At 41.8% G+C, this 24,049-nt stretch overlaps 1 protein-coding gene across 1 annotated transcript in view; it reads right to left on the minus strand.

Moving 5' to 3' along the window:
• The window catches only part of TNS4 (tensin 4), a 32,305-nt gene extending 8,457 nt beyond the window's left edge, over nucleotides 1–23,848 (minus strand). The window contains exons 1-9 of the mRNA XM_083145457.1: nucleotides 23,719–23,848; nucleotides 15,160–15,722; nucleotides 11,458–11,842; nucleotides 8,718–9,118; nucleotides 8,425–8,511; nucleotides 7,392–7,505; nucleotides 4,978–5,070; nucleotides 4,818–4,895; nucleotides 1,712–1,780 (exon numbers count right to left, since the gene is read on the minus strand). Of these exons, the coding sequence (XP_083001583.1) occupies nucleotides 1,712–1,780; nucleotides 4,818–4,895; nucleotides 4,978–5,070; nucleotides 7,392–7,505; nucleotides 8,425–8,511; nucleotides 8,718–9,118; nucleotides 11,458–11,842; nucleotides 15,160–15,682 (1,750 nt within the window). The 5' untranslated portion in view covers nucleotides 15,683–15,722; nucleotides 23,719–23,848. The remainder of the gene's footprint in view (nucleotides 1–1,711; nucleotides 1,781–4,817; nucleotides 4,896–4,977; nucleotides 5,071–7,391; nucleotides 7,506–8,424; nucleotides 8,512–8,717; nucleotides 9,119–11,457; nucleotides 11,843–15,159; nucleotides 15,723–23,718) is intronic.
• Nucleotides 23,849–24,049: the final 201 nt, after the last annotated feature.

Below are 24,049 nucleotides of genomic sequence, written 5' to 3' on the forward strand. Positions count from 1 at the left end.
GCCGCACTTCGGGGTGGCATGGATAGTGTGTGTGTGTGGAGGGGGGTGTGCGTAAAACCTCATTTTATGACATACAGTCATATTACTGTATACCTAATATTACAAGAAAGAATCGCATTGCATCCGATTTCACTACACAGAATACCCGACTAAGCAAATAGCTTAGTGGGCGCCGTTCTAGGAAACAAGTATCATTTTTTTCCCACTGCGAGCCATGTTTTCAGGTTAAGGAACAGAGAGTAGTCACAGGGAGCCAAGTCGGGCAAGTATGATTGATGCGGCAACAATTCATAGCGCAGTTCTTGCAATTTGACTGCAACAATTCCGGATGAGGGAGCTGGTGCAATGTAGTGGTGGAAAAAAACTAACCTATGAATCAAACTGAAATTTGGTATGGCGTTGTTTGAAAGATGATAGTACACAATAGTAATTCCAACTTTCCTCAGCATCACCACTTATTGATCCCCCCTCGTATGTATATATATATATATATATATATATATATATATATATATATGACGAGGCAATAAATCTGAAAACGCTTGGTACCTGTGTTATTTACTGGGAGTGCCACCTGGGCATGCTAGCCGAAACATGTAGTACCCGACAGTATGCAATAAATTTGTACTTTTTCACTTTTGAACACCGTGAGTGCCACCTGAATATCTAACTATTTCTCATTTCTATGAGGTGAAGTACTGCCGGTGAACACTAGAGGCCACTCCACAGACCAAATTACTCCTTTATGTTTTAAAAGATGTCACAACAGAAAGCGAAAGCATTTTTTTGCAGGAACACTAATCTGTTTCAAACTTTATGGATATGGAGAGAGGGAGTTCTGAAGACAGATATTGGAGGTAGGAGCAGATATGAACTGGGGGTGGGGTGGAGAGTTTGTGGGCTAAAACTATCACAGCACAAAGTACATAGCAGAAGCCATAATTTTGACATGCTTTTAACTAGTATTTGAATATTATGCCCAGGAATAATAAACTCATCATGGGCCTTATTCTAGTTCACTCTTTCTGATAAAATCCTTCTTAGATGGACAAAACCATGTGCACTGCAGGTGGGGCAGATGTAAAATGTGCAGATAGAATTAGATTTGGGTGAGTTATTTTTTTTCTGTGCAGGGTAAATACTGGCTGGTTTATTTTTACATTGCAATATAGATCTCACTTTGAAGTTAAAACCCCACCCAAATCTAATTCTCTCTGCACAAGTTACATCTGCCGTACCTGCAGTGCACATGTTTTTGTCCATCTAAAGCCCCGTACACACGGGGGGATATATCGCTGAGCGATATATGGCTCGTGATGAGCCATATATCGCTCAGTGTCCCGTTTGCATCAGCGACCAGAGAGGGTCGCTGATGAAAAAGAAACTGCCGGGGGAGCCGGCAGTGGAAATCAGCTGGTCGCAGGAGCATGTTCCTGTGAGCATCGATCACTATGGGGGAGAAAACTGGAGCGCGCACCCGGCGATATATCGCCGGTGCACACTCACATCGCGGGCAATATGGTTGCTCATCGACCATATTGCCCGCGGTATTACACAAAATCGCCCCCGTGTGTACACAGCCTTAGAAGGATTTTGTCAGAAAGAATTAACTAGAATAAGGCCCCATATAACATATAATTCCTAGTAGCATAGGTTGACAAGATACTGTATATTTCACTTATACACTCTTTATGTGGGGCCTTTAACTCACCAGCAGAAGTCTTGAGCTCCAAAACAGCATCTGGAGAAAAATCAGGGCTGCTGTCACAATCACTATGAGCTGTATAGGAAAAATATGTATTAAGCTTAATCTTTTCAGTCAAATATTAAGTTTAAGGAACAAAAAGTAGACAAGGTAGATAAATACTACATGTTTGTGCAAATTCTTGAAGCTAAAATACATATATTTTCTATTTCTATTTTCTGTCTCTGTAATAGCCACTGTTTTTTTTTTAACTATTGTTACAATCATTTATTACTAAGGTTGTTGATTACATTCTTAAAGTGACAGTCATTCCTTCACTTGTCTATTCTATATGTTTTTGACACAGAAATTCTTGGTACCTTGTTTTATAATGGGGCATAATGTATACAGTATAACAGATGAAGAAAACTATATTGCAGTGACCATCTCTCCATTTCATTAAATAAATCCAAATATCCCAATCTAGTCACAGCTGAAACTAATTAGAAATCTGTCACAAGATGGCATCAGTTCCCCACGTACGTTTTATTCCCTCTGTAGTGTTTGTCATGTACTCTTACTACAGTATGTCTTTTAGCATTGCATTGATTCTGTGCACTTGTGCAGTGCTGACAACGACTATGATATCTGGATAATAGGAAACATTGGGGGTAATTCGTACCTGAATACAGGGCTGCAATATCACAGCAGCCAGTGATCAGTTAAGCCGTTAAGTGCTCACTGTGCGAGTGAATGTGTACAATTGCACATCCTTTCACACCTGTGCGAATATGTCTGAAATTGCAGCTGTGCAATCAGCTCTGAATCGGGTTTTCTCAACCTTAAACAGGGGTTTTACCAGTGGCGGCTCCTGCTTTTAGACTTAAGGGGGCTGCAATTTCCTGGGTACTGCTCATTGCAAACAGTCATGAGTTATTTGCAGGTTATTAGTTTGATTTGCGCTCTACTAGTGTTTGTATGCATTTACTGTAAATAAATGATGTACAGTACTTATATGCACACAAACACAGGTACAGAGCAAAATACACACTTTTAATATCCTTTATATTAAATAAAGTTCACAAAATGATACTCTTAATAAAGATCTACACACAAATATTATTAAAATAAAATAAACTGAGTGATTTACTGAAGTCTGGGCATGCTCAGTGCAAAGGAATTGCTTCTGGGCTGCACAGACAGCAGCCCATATTAGCACTGTAGCTCTGGTGATTTGCACAGAATGACTTCCTGTTGGAAGCTATTGCTGTCATCGCTCCATGTACTGGCAGCCCAAGAGGGGGAGGAGTTTCCAGCTCTGTGTATGATGAGCAGTTGCAGCTTCCAATAGGAACCTACTACATGCTGAACTCCTCCCTACAGGGTTGGGCTGTTGCTGTGTCTGCCCTGCTGCTTCATGGAGCCTGGTGAGAGGAGGTTACCAGCGTGTCAGAGACACAGACCGCCAGCACCAGAGCTCCAGAGGTAGGAGGGGTGCTGTCTGTCTGTGTCTCTGGTGTTGTGATTTTAACTGGAGGGGCTGCAGTCCTGTAGCCCTATAGCAGGTGCCGCCACTGGGTTTTACCATCATTTTGGTGTAAAAAAAGATTTATATGATTTTATACCATATTTTTCATACCTACTGAGATGGTGTGTACAAGATGGAAAGCTAAAATAATAATAATAATAATAATAATAGAGAAAAGAAATAGAAATAATATAAGATCTGAGGGTACTTGTTTCCTAGCACGGTGCCACGGTGTATGAAATCGGGTCGTAAAAAATCGAGTCGATCGCATTGCATGCAACCAAATCGCATGCGATGCGATCGACCCGACCGACCCGATTTTTACATTGGAACCAATGTTAAATGGTCCCTGAGACCCGATTTTACTTTGGCCCCAATCCGAACGTCAATCCGAAGCATGGTGAGCGCAGGGAGCCCGCAAAGGGGCGGCGGTAAGCGTCCTCCAACTTTTTTATACCCCAACTATCCACGTTGGCGTGGAGTTGATTTATAGTGTGGCGCGGGCTCAGTGGCTTGCTGCGCTCGCCACACTATATAAAATCAACTCCATGCCGACGTGGATAGTGGGGGTATGAAAAGGTCGGAGGACGCGTACTGCCGCCCCTTGCGGCCTCGCTGCGCTCACCACGCTTCGGGTTGACGTTGATCGTGGCGTTGCGTTAACAATGGGGGGGGGGGCATTTGACATAATTAACCATCAGGATGGGTTTACAATTAAAAAACGGGTCTGGGGAGCATTTAACATTGGGTCCAATGTAAAATTGGGTCGGTCGCGTCGGTCGCATCGCATGCCATTATAATGGCATGCGATGCGACCGATTTTCAAAGTGCGTTTAAAACGTCTTTAAAGCCCGAAAATCGGGTTGGTCGGGTCCCATCGCATACCTTAAGTTAAGGTATGCGATGGGACCCGACGGGCGCCGTGCTAGGAAACAAGATGAATAGATGAATAGATCTCTCTGCTTTAGCGGGTGTGGTATAGCCACCAACAGTAGGGATTCTGACAGTCATTAGTCTGACGACGGAATCCTGACTGCCAGGACTCAAATAGCGAGGCAAGCCCCTTGCAGGCCTGCTGTGGGCTTGGTGGCTTGCTGCGCTCGCCACCTATTCTGTTCTACCTCTATGGGGGTCATGTCAGTCGGGATCCCAAATGTCTGGGTTTTTTAACAGTCGGGATTCCGACGTCGATGTAATCCCGGATGTCAGGAGGCCATCCAGCACCTGCTCTGGTATCCTCACAGGTAACAATACAGGATATCACTTCTATACATTAATCTTGTTATTACTACAATTCAAGCGTTAAGCTATCTGCATAGAAATTTCATGACATGGTGAAATGCTTTAATTTTTCTGTATACTCTTAAAAAAAATTCTCTGCCTCTTTCTATTATTTCAATGTTGTCATAGAGATTTACTTGTAGAATAGAAGATCATATACTGCACTAATAAAAGTGTAAAGACTGCCTGCAGGATATTATGGGAAAGAGGATTAAGGGACAAAAGAGGTAGAACCCTGCCCATTTGGTAGGAAATGTGACTCAGTAACTCACTTCTGATAAAAATAATAAGGTCTTGTGTCCATGAACTATGATATATACATACCTTTATCTGGGATGAGCAGCTTGCATGGTAAAGATAATGGGGTAATAGTGTGCTGGTACACCAGGGCAGAGAGACTACCTGTAATAGAGTATAATGCATGATCAGTGGTATGCACTACTTAAATATGTGACCATAACTACTAAGCCTCCGGCACACTCACCAAAATATGGCTCTTCTGCAACACCTTTCAGATGGACGCCTTTTGCAGATGATTCAATTAAGAAATGTCGTACAAGTTCATTTGTGGTGTTACCTATGGAAACAGCAATAGTTGTACAGGAATTCCGATTTATGATTTGATGATACCAGTATTGATGAAAGTTTTTGTTTCATCTTTTACTTATATTTACAAGAACTTTAAATCACTCCCATTGCCCATGTACTGTACAATGTAGGCAGCCACTTCAATTTAAAAATGAATATTCTCTCTTTTCAGATACCGTTGAACATTATACATATATATTATAATGCTAAAGCAGACATTTAACAAGTATAATCATATGGTACTAACAAAGAGTTACAGTATACTGCTGGTAAACATCTGAACACTGTACTAATGGCATTATTTATAGATAGCCACACTGGTGTCAATTTACTAAAGAGTTCTATTGAAGATGGGATGTTGCCATACCTCCCAACTTTCAAATAGACGGAGGAGGGACAGATGGATGCGCGGCAGAGACACGCTGAAAATTTTGGGGGTGTGACCTAATTAAAGGGGCATGGCCTATAATCGTGGCTCTCCCACGAGGCCACGCCCCCATTTTGACGCTATGGGGGCATGACCCAGAGGCTCTGTGAGCCTCTAGCCATGCTCCCAGCCCCCTGGCTGCAGGAATAGATGCGGTGCGCATGCGCCACAGGACACTGCCGGCCGCGGGAGGGACGTGGGAATGTCCCCGAAAACCGGGACATTCCCGTGGTAATCGGGACTGTTGGGTGGTATGTGTTTCCCATAGCAACGAATAACATTCTGGGAGGAATTTACTAAGATGGGAGTTGTATTTCACATGGCATGTTGCTATGGGCAACCAATCAGAAGCTATTTATTATTTATTTAGCACCTTCTAAAAAATACTAGATAGTATCGGATTTGTTACCCTTAGCAACATCCCATGTGAAGTAGCATTCCCATCTTAGTAAATTTCCCCCTCTATCTATTATCTTCTAGGTAGTTCTAAATAAATAAGCAGAATCTGATTGCTTACTATGGGCAACATTTAATCTTCAATAGAGCTCCCTTCTTAGTAAATTTACCCCTCTGACTCTACGTACTATATACTGTACTGTAAATTGAAAATAATTCATTCTGTTTACCCCTCCTGGATCTTGCAACATAAGATAAGTGCCAAGACTTCCACATATATGTAAAAAGATGTGAATGAGGTGAGTCACTGTGAGTCAGATGCTCTACTGCAATGTACTCTTGGCAAAGTCCTTTTTAATTATCACCATCCCAGATTCCCAGTGACTAATGTTATCTTAAAGTACCTGTAACATTCACTTCCAGTCACTTTTCTTTTCATATAAAAGACAAAAAACTGTTTGTATAGAAATAAAAGTTATCAACTCGAAAAAACTGCACTGATCCCTTCAGGCAGTGTATGCTACAAGTAACCAATAGAGTAGATGCGAGATAACTTCAGTCATTAAGAAAAAAAAAACAATAATATATAGATTGCTTTCATTCAGGCATTTACTGTAATTAAATAGAACAGTGGTTCCCAAACTCGGTTCTCACGTACACCTAATAGTACATGTTTTCCCAGGTCTCCTTGCAGTTTTGCAAGTAAAATAATTAGCTCCACCTGTTGATATTTAAAAATGTGTCAGTAAGGAATGAGCACACCTGTGCACCTGCTGGGTGACCTGAAAAACGTGAACTATTGGCGGTATTTGAGTATTGGGTTTGGAAAACACTGACCTAGAAGATCAGAGCTTTGGTTATGTTTACTCTTTATCTTATTCACACAAAAAAATGATTGATTACAATTTAACTCATATCTACATTAAGGTTGGCGATTGACCATTGAGGCTTACAACTCATAAATTGTTAACCACTTATGTTAGATAGTTTTGTCATTGATGGCAGAGATCCACTGGTTCTCCGCCATCAGTGGTACACAGTCTGCTCAATGTAATTTTTTTCCTTGATGCCAGGACACAGAACCTATACCCACTCTCGAAGCACACATGAAAGTCTGCCCACCAGCTCTGATAGGCTGATAGCTTAGTCACAGATTACCATTGGTGGATGAAAGCATTGATGGTTTCCCTGTGGATAGTTTTATACCATCAAATTAATCACCAATGGTTAACTCATTGATGGCCATCCCTGATCTGTATAAATGAACGCTGCCCCCATGTGCCTGATAACTAAGCAAAGACAGTTACAGTAACTTTATCTAAAACCTTCGTTCTTCACCAACGAGATCTACTTCATGACTACTTGCCTTGTGACCCCTGCTTCTTCAGCTGCTTTTTTTAAGTATTAGGCAATCTCATAAAATGGCTGATGCTATTTACTAAATTTACTGTTACTGTTACTGATACAGTTTGAGGCTATACACAAACCTGTTTTTGATGGCATTCCTGGAACCTTCATGGCCAGCCCAAAAGATCCACGGTAAGATGTGCTGTCTCGTATAATGAATGTTCCAGGCACTTTGTCTTTCAGGAGCTCAATTGCTGTGTTTAAATTAATTAATGACTATTTAGTTAGCAGTTCCACCGAAAATCAACATTGTACAGATTTTTATTTTGTTAATGCCAACAAAACATCATGATTTAATCTCTCTTGACATAAAAGTGTTTCCATAAACAGTTCCCTTCAATATATATTTTGTAGCATCTAAAAAGTCTCAGAAGGTTGTGAGAAATTTTGTAATGAATGGTCTTATGGGGCTTATTTATTATCTGTCCTAATAATAAAGTAACTCTTTTTGTAAATCCACAAACAAGGGATTAAGGAAAATCTTTGTCAGTCACTGAGGGCACCTATGCCCATTACCGCCTGAATTTAACATTTACAAATTTAGACCCACTCTGCACTAAAATGAGTAAAATATGCTGTCTGTCATGAAAGTTATGTAAATATATAAAGGATAATATAAAAGTAATAGTAAACGGAACAGACACCCTGGTGACTCATTACTGAAGCCACTCTTTCCATGTGATAGCAGGTGGTTCATAAAGTGTCATAGGAAGGATGATTGTAGACAATGGTCAAGATAACACCACACAAAGATTTTAGTTCTGTTGATTATTTTAAATTACAAATTGTCTCACTGTGTCCGATTGATTTATGGGTTTGTAGGAACCATTACATTAATGCAAAATAGGAAAATAGATTTTGTAAAATGTTAAGTATAGATTTTCTGCCATGATTAAAATCATGTTAAGTTACTGAGAAAGTAGATCTACACATTTGACACTTTTTGTGATAAATTTTACACTTTCATATATCACATCCTCTTTGATTATAAATTTGCATAAACACTGCAGTATAAAATAATACACTATTAAAAGATCCACAGTAACTCGTAGATGTTTTTTTTTTGTGTTGAATTACCAACAATATTTTCAGAAAGTGGATTGATGATTTTACCTTGATCTCGTGTGATGTTGGCTTTAAACCAATGTTTGGAAGTGTCCATAACAAACTTCATGCCTGGCTGTCCCTCTTTATTGGTATCTAAGTAAGAAACAAAATAAAACCATGATATGATATATTTATTGAATGGTATTAAATATCACTATGAAGCAATGAGTGATCTAGTAGTTCAATCACATAAATAATACAATTATTATTATTATTATTATTATTAATATGTGATTAAACTTCATTATGAGCACTTAGTGCATTAGCATGTGAGCAATAGTCTATAGAGAATCACTCACTGCCTGAGCAAGTTGGAATAGAGGATTCAGAGCAGGTTTTGTTGAAGTTGGAGGAACTTTTTCTTCTATGCCCGCCCAGGAGCCGCCTTGAAGATTTGGGGGAGCTGTCTCCATTTTCCAGGCACCCATTGACCAGAAGGATGGGGATGTCCATAATAGAATTGTTCACAGATGGGGGACAACTGTTGGCATGACCATTTGTAGGAGTGCGAGGAAATGTCTTGGACTCGTGGCCAAAACCTCCATTGTGATCAAAGTTATGTACGGATGTGGCAGGTGACATGATACCAGGGCTGTGCAGATTGGAAAATGACCAATGGCCAAGTGACCCAAATGGGCTGTCTGATAATCTTGAAGGAAACTGGTGACCATCAAAATCATCATACTGAAGAGACTGGGTGCTGTAAAACAAACAGGACAGAAAATGTGATGGCGGATCCTAAATCATCCTTATATACCTGATGTAGAAACATGAACAACTGAACTGATAATGTTTCCTCTCTAAAAAATACCTCCCACAATTCCTTTATATATAGACAGCACCATTATCTAAACATAGAAACATAGAGTTTGACTGCAGATAAAAACCACTTGGCCCATCTAGACTGCCCTTAACACACATATACACACACATTTACCCACAAGGGTTAATTTTTGTCAAGAGTCCCTTAATCTACTATTATAATTTTGGATTATGTGAGGAAACCAGAGTACCCATAGGAATCCAAGAAAACATGGGGATAATATACAAACTTCACACAATTAGGGCCAACGCTGTAAGGCAGTAATGCTAACTATTATACCATCCATAATGTGTATGTCCTTTACATCTGGTATCTCATAAGGTGCCCATACATGTTGCAATTATTGTATACAATTTTGTATACAATATAGCATCTCATCACATCTTGGTTTTGCGATGAGACAAGAAGCTATATTGTATACAATAATTGTAACGTGTATGGGCACCTTTACAGTAACATATCCAACTAAACAATACTGTATCTCTAGAATCAGACCCTTTCTCAACCTTGAGGCAAATAATACCCTCATCTAATTATTGGCCGTCTCCAAATTAGACAACTGTTACCACCTTCTATTTGGGCTTCATGGCTTCCACATCTCTCTGTTATAATGTGTTTCAATGCTGCTACCTGGCTCATCTTCCTCTCCAAATTCAGTTAATCCGTCTTCCTTCTCAGACAAGCCTTACAGTGATGCTCCTTCCCATTCAGTTCCCAGTTAAAAGTTCTCACTCTCACATAAACCTAATTGGTACTTGTGAATTATCCGGGCTGCCGATTTTTTAATCGCGCCCGAAAAATCTTGGGCATCGCGTCGGTCGCGGCCATTATAAGGGGCTGCGACGCGACCGACGCGATGCCCACGATTTCCCATAGACAGTAATGTTAAAAGACGCGATGGACCCGATTTCCCATAGACAGTAATGTTAAAAGACGCGATGGACCCGATTTCCCATAGACAGCAATGTTAAAATAAAATGACAATGTGAAATGGGCCAATATGGCCATTTCACATTGGATATGTTTTAAAAAAAAATGTTTCATGGCCCCGTTAACGCCACCCCGCTATTGACGCCAACCCGAAGCGTGGCGAGCGCAGCGAGCCCGCGAGGGGCGGCGGTACGCGTCCTCTGACCTTTTCATACCCCTACTATCCACGTCGGCGTGGAGTTGAGAATAGAAAGTGTGGCGAGCGCAGCAAACCCGAAGTGTGGCGAGGGGCCGCGGACACCTGTGAAGCCCGCGAGGGGACGCGGATACCTGTGAAGGTATCCGCGTCCCCTCGCCACGCTTCGGGCTCGGTGGCTTGCTGCGCTCGCCACACTTTCTATTCTCAACTCCACGCCGACATGGATAGTAAAGGTATGAAAAGGTCGGAGGACGCGTACCGCCGCCCCTCGCGGGCTCGCTGCGCTCGCCACGCTTCGGGTTGGCGTCAATAGCGGGGTGGCGTTAACGGTGGTGGGGGCCATGAAACATTTTTTTTTAAAACATATCCAATGTGAAATGGCCATATTGGCCAATTTCACATTGTCATTTTATTTTAACATTGCTGTCTATGGGAAATCGGGTCCATCGCGTCTTTTAACATTACTGTCTATAGGAAATCGGGTCCATCGTGTCTTTTAACATTACTGTCTATGGGAAATCGCGGGCATCGCGTCGCGGCCCCTTATAGCGGCCACGACCGACGCGATGCCCGCGATTTGGGGGTAAATCGCGGGCATCGCGTCGGTCGGGTGTCCTTAAGTTAACTAAACTTAAGGACAAAATCGGCAGCCCGGATAATTCACAAGTACCACCTAATTTAATATTCTCCTATTTACATTGCTGCCCTTGTGTTCCTTCACACTGCCGCCAACCTACTTCACTCTATCCATGAATGTCGCCTTTCCTGCCAACTGACTACTGTACTCTCACACCCTCAAGATTGTGCCTGCGCTGCTCCTTACTTCTGGAACTTTTTCCCTCTCTGACTCTACAACTCTCTACAAATTTAAAAACAGGCTCTTAAAACCAAATTCTTTATCAAATATATCCACTTCTCAGCCTAACCCACTGAGCCATGCTCCCCCTCACTGTCTCTCCCCTATGTGTTTCCTCTGTCTACTTTCCCCTCCCTTTTAGAAGTGTATACTGTATATAAAAAAAAGCTTAAAGGGTAATTGGGTAATTTGGAAGCTGCAAATATTGGTGACAAGTGTTGGTGTAGTTACCTTCCCAGAATATAACTGGTGTCTGACCCAGGGCTAGTGGACATGAAGGACCCCTCATTGCTGCGAAATGAAGGTCTTATGTCATGTGAGCTGTCTGAGCCAAGTGATGCGGACATTGTGGGTTGATATTGTCGTGACTTCTGAAGAGGAACATCAATGGTTTCAGTGTTTTGGTAGGAACTTGCAGCAGATGGATATCGATGCCAATCTTGGTGCCCACTGGCATATGATTGGGACTCAGTGAAAATAAGGCTTCCATTGGGTGTACAGTTCTGTGTTCCCCGAGCAATCAGAATGCCTTCAGCTTTTGGGACAGGACTGGAAGATCGTTGTATGTTCTCCTCACAAACCACTCTTGTAGAATTCACCCTGGCACATTTTATCTCTGGGGGAAAAGAGAACCATTAAGCTTATTTGTAACAGTATGTGTATGAGTTTACATAATGGACTAATTGGTTGAAACATATATACTTATTGTATTAACTGAAAATAATCACACCTCACTAACCATATATTTTCATTAATTATATAAATTGCACTATATTGATAAGAAAACATTATTGGTAATGCTTGTAGTACATAATTTTCACTGCTACTTCCCAGAATGCTATATTTTGAAAAACCTACCGGTTTATTTTAAGAAATCACAGTTTACAGCCTGCAGCAAAAATGCCTCATGGAAAGTGCAGTAAAATGCCTGAGAATATTAACTTTCCTTAGTGTACGGAACATCTAAGCGGTGAGCATGCTTGTTAGCTGTAAAGATTATATCTAAGCAACAAAACACTTTAAGATAAAAATAAAAACGAGACATTTCCTTTGTACGGCGCTGCGAAACACTTGCGGCGCCTTATAAATAAAATTATAATAATAATTTAACACATGCTTTTCAAATAAATGTCCATTTTACCCTTGAAGTACTTATTGATAGATAGCATATGGGCTCTGGGCCCAAAATATAGTGCGCTAGGCATGAATATGGCCTCACATTTATTTTTTTGCTAATCATCACCCTGAAAAACAAGTAGAGGGCCTAGACCACCACTCTGAGGAGCCATCGGATAGCATGACCAGATGCTGACATGCCTCTAACATAAAGGGGGGTATGCAATCTGGGATCACGGCTGTCGATCCCCGCCGACAGTTGTGATCCTGGCCCGTTTGTGGTCAGACTGAACGCATAACGACAGACAGGATTCAATGTCCCGTCTGCCGATGGGCGCAAAGGGGGCGTGGCAGCGAAAACGACCGTGGATTGTCGATCTGCGGCACGGATAACGACAATCCATGGCCGTTATCGGCAGAAGGGGCCCGACAGCTTCTGAAGTCGGGCCCGTTCTGTCGTGATCCAGCATAAAAAAGTGATAAAGTGGAGAGTGATAAACAACCAGCCAATCAGCTCCTACCTGTCATTTTTCAAACCCAGCCTGTAACATGGCTGGTAGGAGCTGATTGGCTGTTTGTTTATCACACTCCACTTTATCACTTTTTGAAGCTTCATACATCTGGCCCATTGAAAGCTATACTAAAGAAAAATGTGGGGATGACAGTGGGTGGATCACATCTTACTTCTATGATGTTGTAAGTACAGTTTAATGGCAGAAATGTCCTTTGATGGACCTCCCTATTAATTTGTAATTAAAGGAAAGCAGCAATCCCACCATAGACTTTTATTTTACTATAAGTAGCACGTTTTGAGCAATCGTATGCATGCATCTTATATTCATTTCCCATAGCAATTCACATGGGACTCATTATCTTCTTTTCAAAATCTGTGTGGAGGGAAAAAAAGTATGGCTGCCAGATATAGGATTTCTGACTATAAGTATTTCATGTTATCATGGTAGTGGTATAGGGGAGAATGTCTCCATAAAAACAGAGCTCAGAGGGGCATTCAATAGAGTCTCTGTCAACTATTTCATATGCCACATTACTGTGGTTGCCATGGTAGTTACCTGTGAACAGTCTGTTGAATCAATTAATAGTAGAACAAAGAAACAAAAAAGAACAGAAGGAAAGGTAATTACTAAGCTATTTTTATTACATATATAGCACAGTGATTCATTTATTTTTAAATCCCTTGCATTAAATACCTATAATATAGACTTGAAAACCGCAATCTACAGTATATATATTTAAATATAAAGGCTTCAACAATAACGTTTATATTTTATTGCATGGAAAAGCTTGAATTGGTAGCTTACTTGACTAGATTTCTACATAGACATTGATAATATTTTTTCAGAAAGAGGCATAAAACACTGTTAGTTATGTTTTTATTGCATAACTTCTAAATCTGGCACCGTTTTATTTAAACACTCAGCTACGCAGCCCCATGACATAAATCTCTCCCTGTCTTATTGTCTATGCATTCTGTGACATCACGGACCACTCCTGCTCCTGCGAGCATTAACATGAATCAAATATGACGGTTCCTCTGTGGAACTTACCGTAAGACAAATATTTCTTAGTTAATAGCTTATGCTGCCTCACTGGGCCGGTCTGATCTCATCAGGAAATGCAAGCCTTCTAGGCATCACATTTCATGAGGATCAGAAACATAACAAGTCAGTACTGTGCCTTAGTTCACTTGATTTGCCAGGCCCTCAGGTGGCTGTATAATTTGTTTGTTGAGTCTGGCTGCAGTTATACAAGATGTAACATTACCATAGCCACAGGACCCTGTATAATTCTGTGGTGGCATCTCACTGGGGGTTGGGGCACACCTTAATTTGGCAGAAATACACATTTTCTTTTGAGCTCTTGTTTCTGAAATATGCATATATTTTCCGCAAAGGTTTTGTGCCATCTGAGATGTGTCTCCAACACCTTTGTGAGTCTTACCTGTGATAGTTTGGGTATGGGTCATAGGGTGGGTCGACAGTAATTAGGTCGATAGTCAATAGGTTGGTCGATAGGCAAAAGGTTGACACATGAAAAAGATTGACATGCATTAGGTGGACATGGTCACAATGTCGACGCAAGCAATAGGTCGACAGGGAAATGGTTCACATGAAAAAGGTTGACGTGCGTTTTTCATGGTTTTATGGTGTCTATGTCAACATAAATCGACATGGACACTGTATAAGTGTACCGCGTCCCCGGCGCAGTGCCTCGCTACACTTGGCACACTATTATATTCTCCCTCTATGTCCAGGTGGATAGTTAAGTCTGAAAAAAAACTTAAAAAAAAAAAAAAAACACATACACTAAAACGCATGTTGATCCTTTTCATGTTGACCTTTTCCATGTTCACATTTTGCTCGTGTCGAGCTTTTGACTACTTTAACCTAATGCATTTCAAGCTTTTTCGTGTGTCAACCTTGTGCCTGTTGACCAAGAGTAGTCGGACTATTTGTGCCCCGAACGTTTTGTGCCCCGAACTCTAATTCTAATATCTGCTCAATAAAATATTATGTAATATAAAGTTATAGAAAAGCAATATTGCAAACAATCTGAGTGTCAGATGTATTAAGTCTTAAACAGAGATAAACACAAGTGTGAAAAAGAGTGATAAACACAGCCTGTACCATGACAGTTAGGAGCTGATTGACTGGACGTTTATCACTCTTTATCACCTTATATCTTTTTTTAAGGCTTAATACATTTGCCTCCCAGTGACTAACATTCTGAGATTTAGGTTAAGAATCAAAGATCCAGTATAGGACATTTTTATTTACATGTATTTTGTGCTTCACTTACCTGGAGGACTGGTGGTCTTTACCGTCTCTTTCCTACAGGGCTCACGGCTTTTTGCCACCAATTCAGAGTTCAGAGGCAAGGGTTGGAATGTGGGATCCAGCTGCAGGATGAGCTGGTTCAGGTTGTCTATGGATATGTCCAGTGATGGAGATAAAGGATCTCCTCCATTGCAGACCTCAGGTACTGGTCCATGCATTACATTGTGTGGTTTAGCACCAACACTTTCTGGCAAACGCTGAAGACCATTCATAGGGTTGTGAGCTGCTTCCTGCATGGAATTGTATGATGAACTGGAGTTCGGCTGTTTCTGACCACTGTACAGAGCTGTGTCAGCCAAACCATTGCCACATGCTTGTGATGTCATATGTCCCACATATCTTTCTGAAGTGAAGTAAGAGCATTTGGCTGTCATCGGCATGCCTCTTGGCTGGATGACTTGTCTGAAACCCCCTCCTTCTTCTTTGGGCCCCATGCAAACGGATTGCCCTACACGTAACACATGGTTGGGTATTACATGGGACATAGTGGGTTTTATTTATTCGTCAACTGGGGAATATAGAGTCCTGCAAGAAGGGAATGCAAATAGTTTAGGCAAAATGTGTATAGCGAGGGTTGATGACTCTCTAAGGTCAATGAAAGGTCACGACAGAAACTAGCAAACCCCAAACTTGTTACGTTCCTTATTATACAGGTATAGATCAATCCCTTACCCATTAAACCAAAGCCAATAACACCGGGGGTAATTCAGACTTGCACTTTAGCTGGCCCCCAATGTACTCACACTGTGCATGGATCTAAATGCATCATCACAGCCCCACCCACTGCAATGTTTTACTGGGATCCCCTGCTTTACAATTTCGGGTGCAGAGCTGTGATGATGAGATTTTTAGCAAATCTTGTCATTGTGACCTGTGTCTGTCATCGGGATTCTGGAGAGTTGGACACTTACGTGGAAGCCTATAGATTCCCCAAATTTGAGAGTCTCTGGAAGGGGCAAGTTTGTTCTATGCACAGTAAACTAAAATAATATAAAATGATAGGATATATTTAACATTAACATTTGTCGCAGCCAGCATCGGCAAGCATGTATGCACTTGCCAATGCCGACATCACCGCCCAAACCGTTGTCCCCGATCTTGTGCTGGGTACATATTGTTTAGTGTGTGTATATATATATATATATATATATATATATCTACACACCTTGATAAAGGAGCCACGGAGATTTGAAACGTTGGTGACCATAACCACCGGCTGTTGTGTCGTTTTTATTCGAGTGCCGCCGCAACCCCCACGCTACAGATATATATATAGATATCTATATCTATCTATATATAGATATCTATCTATCTATTTATATATTTATTTAGATAGATAGATTTAAAATCTTTATTAAAAAGTCTTTTTTTCCAGATATGTAGATTGAGCAAACAGAAGAAACCAACACGTTTCGTCCTTTTATGGGACTTCATCAGGGATTTGTAGATAAAAAATTATTTTGATGTCTTTTCATAAGGTAAGTACAATCAAAGAGCTTTGATTACAGGATCTTCAAATAAGGAAAGTAACTGGAATAAAGGATTTATTGGGTCCTATTATTGGAAAGGGATATGTATTTATTGGGAGACCTCAATTCCGATAGAGAATCTTTACTAGTCCTATTTTCGGTATCAGTACATTTTCTGTTAAAGGCTGGGGTATGGCCCTCTTAAACACATTATCTGGTGAAAATAAAATATTTTGCGTGGTGTGGGATTAGTAGAATATATAATCACTCAGTCGCCCTGCAGAGCCATTCCTCTACTGGACTGGAGTTGTCTATACTGTGCTCCAGTGTATATGGATTTGAGACCTTCTTTTCAAAATGTTCAGGCCAAATTAACAGCCTCTTAGGGATAAAACATGTAGATAAACTCTGATAAATTCTATACAGATTCAATAGGTTCAGGAAGACCTGGAGGTGTGATCCTGTGCAGTGCCGCCGAGAGGGGAGGGGGGCGGGTACATTTTACCTGGGCCCGGGCCTGTCAGGGGGGCCCGGGTCCGGACACAAACTTTTAAAATAAAATATTTATTTGGTGCGGGGCGGCCGGGTCTGAAGGACTAGGAGCATGGGTCCGGGGTCAGCTGTGTTTGGGCGGCGGAGTCAGCTGTTTCCATGCTTCGGCGGCTGTGCCGCACACCAACTCACAGTGCCGAATATTCAGTGGCGGCCGGGGCGGGGGATGATACAGTCACACTGCCTGCCGGAAGCAAGCACAAGAATAGTGGCAGAGGACGGGCGGGAAGGCGCCAAACAGAATGGCAGATGCTGCTGATTCTCTCACCCACAAAGCTATCTACAATAGAGGCTCCATCAGATCCGCCTCTATGAGCTCTCCTCAGGCTGCAGCCAGCAATGTGCACAATCACAAAGGTAATTTGCTGGGGCGCGGGGGGAACAAGGAGACAGGTGTTATTGTTCATTTATATACCCCTAAGTGCTGCAGACTAGATTTTACACACATCACTGGAGCCCCCTTAACCCCCTTTGACTCCCCTTTAAAGACTCATGAGATGATGAAATGAGAGTGTCTGCTGAGCTCCGCAGCTGCGGACTGACTGCTGCTGCCAGGGACGTCAAAATAAATCTTGGGGCCAGTACACTAACATCACTGGAGCCCCCTTAACCCCATATGACCCCCCCCCCTTTAATACAGAGGGTGGTTTTAAAGGGAAAAAAATGAAAATAAACAAATTATAAATATATATATCATTTTTTCCCCTTTAAAACCACCCTCTGTTTTAAAGGGGGGGTCATATGGGGTTAAGGGGGCTCCAGTGATGTTAGTGTACTGGCCCCAAGATTTCTTTTGCCGTCCCTGGCAGCAGCAGTCAGTCCGCAGCTGCGGAGCTCAGCAGACACTCTCATTTCATCATCTCATGAGTCTGCCGCCAGGGGACGTGGATGGACATAGGGAGGAAGGGAGCATCTCAGGGAGGCTGTGAGGATGGAGGCCGGTTGCAAGGCTGTCTTCCCTGCACTGATCCCCTCACAAACCCCTCTGGAGCCCGCCCGGCGCACCTGGCTGTAATCCCTGCTGCATCTGGAGCCCCGCTGGATGCTCACGTGGGGTGCGCTCAGATGTCATCCCCACTGGAGCACCGCCAGACTCTACCACTGGACCCCTGGTAGGTGGGCTTGCACAATAAATAGCCTTGTGTAATGCATCACTGTCCCTGCGCCCTTGCCATCTCTGCCCCTGCTGCCTCTATGCCTGCACCCCCACCCGTCTCTGTCCTCTCCTTCTCTGTCCCTGCCGTCTCTGTCCCTGCATCCCACCATCCCTCTCTCTGCACCATTGTCCCCACCATCTATCTCCTTGCGTCCCCGCCATCCCTCCCACTGTCCCTGAGTTGCCTCAATCCGTGTTGCATAATGTGAATTTTGGATAAATCCATGTGGCATAACGGGAATTTTGTCTCATTTCATGTGAATTTTGTCTTAATTTGTGTTGCATAATGTGAGTTTTGACTAATTCCATGAGAAGTTTGGTTTATTCCATGTAGCATAATGTGCAAGTATAAGGAGGTTTACTATTTTGCTGCATAAAGTGTATATGGTGTACACTCAAGGACATGCCACCTTTTAGTGGCCACACCCCTTTTCTGTAGCACTCTCCTCCATGGGGGCCCCAGGAAGCTGTTGCACCGGGGCCCAGGATTTCTCTTGGCAGCCCTGATCCTGTGTGCTGCTTTGTAAGAATGTTCGACAATGTAAGACTAAGCCATCATTTTGACAGGCTATTAACTATTCAAAGATAATAGCATTATATTGCTAAACATCATATGAAAATTAGCCTTGTTTACATTTAATGCTATTAACTTGGAAGGCTGCAGACTGTGTGGGCAATAAACTCACCATCGGGAATGCATACACTTTAATAAACGTAACACTTTAATACTTAACACTAGGGGAATATTCAGTCCTGGGGAGCATCTCCCGTCGGGGAGATGCTCACCGGGTCTTATTCGATGCTGTCTTCTCCAACAGCTTTGAGCAGGGTTTCTCGGCAGAACTAGCCCGACATCACTAGCTGTCGGGCTCGTTCTTCCAAGAACGGCCAGGAAGTGACAAGCTGCCGGCTGCAGCTCGCCTCTTCCCGGCTGCAACTCGTGGCCATGCCCCCTTCTCGGTCCCCGGCAGGCTGGACATTGAATCCCACCTGCATGTTCTCGGTCCGAGAACTGGCAAGCTCGACTGCCGTGACCCTCAGATTGAATATCCCCCTAAAAGTAAGGCACGGACACAAGTGCTGGCTTTTCTATATGAATGTTAAATTTATTGATTGACAACTTGACTATGACCTGACTATTGATTGTGGCGGCACTAAAGAATGTTCAGGGTTAACATCACCACACACAGATCACAATCTGGTGATCAACTCTCCCTTGGCAACCCACCCGTGGTGTAACCCATCTCCCGTCCGGGAGGATGGGCTAATGACATATCGATGTCGGGAAACTGCACCCACTATCTACATAACTACAACATATAAACAAGTGACCGTTCTTTACCGCTGCCAAACATAAAACATAGGGATGGGAGGGAGGGGGAAAACTTCACAAAGAGGCAGATAACACCACTTCCTGTCCTCTCCTAGACTGCCTACTCCTCCCCTATTACCCGTTTTGGCTAAGTCTTTCCTCATCAGTTCTCACAGCAATTACCAACAGGCTACTTAAGGTGGCATCACCTTTGTGCTTAGTCAGCCATCGGTTTTCTTATAATCAGGTACCAGTTGTCTAGTATACAGGTGTAAGGTGCCCAAAAGACATAACCTTCATGGGCGAAATTTGCTAAGATGGGAATAAGACTTCACATGTGAAATTGCTATGGGCAACCAATCAGATCCTGTATACTATCTTCTAAAGGGTGCTTAATAAATAAGAACCAGATTCTGATTGGTTTACCATGGCAACATCACATGTGAAGTCTTATTCCCATCTTAGTAAATATGACCCCATGTCTTTTGATCACATTATATGTGTTGAAACGATGTGTAAGAGAATTCATTCTCAAAGACTTTAATGGCTGTGAATAAAAAGTGATTACGGGGCAATTTCACAGTAAAGAGAAGGGGAACACTGATGTGCTTAGTTTTATGGAGCATTGCAAAGCCAAAATTATTGAAGCAAGATTCAGGAGTTGGGAGATTTAGAGGCTTTGCAAAGGGAAACATGATCATTGTAGCTCAGAGCTGGCTGTATTAGAATCTCAACTTTGGACATACTGTACTGTACATAATGAAAACAGTCCCAATGATCCCACTCATTGTCATGACTAATTAAAAATACAATGATGTTAAATATAGCAGTATTTAAAGTGAAGTACAGAAAAGTTTAATTAAATGTACATTTCTAAAGTGGTGGCAGGTTGGTCTTTAATGTGACATTTACTTATTTCCACAGTCCAAATCAAATTAGGACAAGTACAGTACATGGTACATAAAGATTACTACATCAGGAACAGGACACTGAAATAATCATTACATTGGCAGAGACCTACAGTATGGTTAGGTGCCATTGAAAAGAATACAGGGTAAAAAATATGTAGCTATATCAAGTTGTATCAAGCTTCAAAGTGATAAAATGGAGCTCTTAAATGCCATGTTACAGGTTGGGTTTGGAAAATGATAGTTGTGAGCTGATTGGCTGGTTGCTTATCAATCTCCACTTAAGGTGGGATGCTCTATCATCTGCTGCCTCACTTCACAGCAGTCATAATAATTGCATGTGCACTAATGCAGCTTCAGTGCTGTACTTCCGGGTCTGAAACCCTGCAGTCCCTCTGCGGCACCGACCGCGGGGCATGCTGGGAGAGAGTCATGATGAATTTTACATACAGCACTGTGGAGAGAAGCTTATAAACTTCTATATGGTATCTCCATCTTTTTCTAGCAATACCCCCGCAGCGGTACCCCGGCATTACCGGTAGGTGGATTTAAGAATACACACTATGGCCCTTATTATACAATTACAATATGTTATACAACCATTGTATAGGCCTTTATTCAGATCTGATTGCAGTACAAATTTGTTTGAAAAATGGGCAAAACCATGTGCACTGCAGGTGGGGCAGATGTATCATGTGCCAAAAGAGTTAAATTTGGGTGGGGTGTGTTGAAACTAAAATCTAAATTGCAGTGTAAAAATTATGTAGCCAGTATTTACCCTGCACAGAAACAAAGTAACTCACACAAATATAACTCTCTCTGCACAAAATACATCTGCCCCACCTGCAGTGCACATGGTTTTGCCCATTTTCCAAACAAATTTGTACTGTGATCAGATCTGAATAAAGGCCTACTGTATACAATGGTTGTATAACATATTGTTATTGTTCTCAGCCCGGCAAAATGACAGAACAACATACCAGCAATGTCAGCGGCTGTGCGTGCACCAATGGAGAAACACTTGATTTGCTCCATTGGGTGCACTCTACTGGTCAGTGCGCAAAACACAGGAGGAGCAGCTATAGCTTTTTATTATATAGGATAGTGTGTATGGAGCTTTAGGGGGGGTTCCTATAATTTATCCATTAACTGTTTATAGAATTTGTTTAGATCTTATTTTGTTTCCAAAAACATTCAAAATAGACAATAAAATGAATTCAATGAACATTTATTTCTAACAATAAAAACAACCGGGATTTAATTGGGTCAGTCAGTTAATACTGCACAATAAGGAATAATCATTGTCTATGGTTGGAATTGTTCAGCTGTATGCTGTAATATATGTCTACACAGTAACAATAGTGAATTGTGAATTATTTTTACTAAGAGATGCTAGGCAATACTACTTAGTTCAAAGGTCACCAAGTACATCAATAGGGTCACAATAAGCTTTCCCAGTCTGGTATGTCTTGCTCTTTTGTCCTTTAGATTGTGTTTATTGATGTAATACAGGTTGAGTATCCCTTATCTGAAATGCTCGGTACCACAAGCATTTTGGATAAGGGATTATTCCGGATTTTGGAATATTTTTTTTTTACAAACTCACCTGGTCCCCTGGTGGTCACCCGATGTCCAAAGTGATCATCGGATTCATCTTCAGTGGCATCGCTGGTCCCAAGGATGCATTGCACATGTGTAATGCTCCTTGGGACAGGGATGCCACTGAAGATGAATCCGATGGCCACCATGGAGTCTGGTGCATGAGATATGAAAAAAAGGTGTGGAGGGGGTGGGGTGGGGGGAATGCAGGGCAGGCGACAGCGGGGGTCAAGGGGGACAAGTGTGACGGGCCCCAGCAATCACAAGGGCCCCGGAGCTTCCATGCCCCATCACGGCCGCTGGCCTGTCAGTGACCTCATGGCCAGGCCGTCTACTGTGCACCATCTGTGTGTGGCTGAGTCTGACTGACACTGTGTGCCACTGCTGTCTACTGTGTGTGCACCCTGCCGTTCGGTGCTCAGAGCCATCTACTCTGTGTGTGCACATGGCCCAAATCCGTGATTGGAGGCTCCAATCCCTGGATTAAAATCCCGCTATTTTGGGTCAAAATCCTGAGATCCCGCCAATCCCGATCCAGAGATTTGCCTTCCTACACAGTCATCACCTGACTAAATACTGTTATCTTCACCTACAAGCCTGTAAAATGATTTGTTGGTTCACAGAAAAGGTGACGTGTCAAAATACAACCTTTTGCAAGGCACCTGAAATATATCTTGACTGCTCCTTATAATTCAGTAGACATGTGCGTGGACTGGACACCAATGTTTTGGTTGTGCTTTAGGTTCTAATTCACCATAATGTTTTGGTTTTTACAAAATCACCCTATAGTGTTTTGGTACAGATTTTGTTTTTGAAAATTGATTAAAAATATTGTTCCCTGATAAAAATCAATAAAACAGCTGAAATATTTGATTTTGGACCTGTTTATACATAGGCAATCCAAAATCCTAGTCAGTTTTTTTTTAAATTCGTGTTTCGCTCTGATAACAAACCCGAGACAGGACTCACTTATGCACGGAACCTCAAGATTCTGAACTGGGACTCAATTCAACTTGGAACCCCTAAGTTTGGGTGTATTCTTATTTTAGGAAACCGAACCACAAATCTCTAATATGCAGTATAAATACTATTTAACTTGCCCATCAAAGACTAAAAGCAACATTGTCTTTTATAGTTACTAAAATCAATGCATGTTAAGGAACATATAATTTTGCCATACAATATGCTCTCCATCTATTCTGTTTATATATGTATAAGAAGTACTAGCAGGTAACATATACTGTAACTTACGTTATGGCTGAAAGTGTGATAAATATTGGTCAAGAAACTATAAAACAAATGCACTTAAGAATGACATATTTTGCTCCTACCTAATAATAATAATAATTATAATAACTTTATATAACTTTAAAAGTACCCATAGCGATGTATTATTATCATTATTATTATTAATAATAATATCTGTTAGCTGCAAATAAAGCAAATTTAAAAGCAAAAATGTATGCACATCACATCAACTGTTTATTCTATTTATTAAATAAAATAAAAAAACAATTTACTGTACCTCCTTTGTAATGTGCCGAGTTGTATGAGCGCTTATTGATCAGGAGCTGCCTTTAGGATAGTCGGGAAAACTGTGCCTTGCATGTTGGTTATATGTAGATGTATATATAGACAGAACAGATACACCCTTAATGTAACCCTTGCACTGCTGATAAAACAGGAGGCAGATTAGCACTTCTGTGTGACACAGCCTGGTTGGAAAGATTAGTGTTAATTCGGCTTCCCACACAGAGTACGTATTCCCTCTGCCTGTAGGCGAGAAGACACTAGTTACGCCCCTGTGGTGACGGGGAAGGGAGAATAAAGGTGTGAAACAAGTCCATTTCATGCTG

Source organism: Crinia signifera, chromosome 6 (assembly GCF_055691185.1).
Source record: "Crinia signifera chromosome 6, ASM5569118v1, whole genome shotgun sequence".
NCBI lineage: Eukaryota > Metazoa > Chordata > Amphibia > Anura > Myobatrachidae > Crinia > Crinia signifera.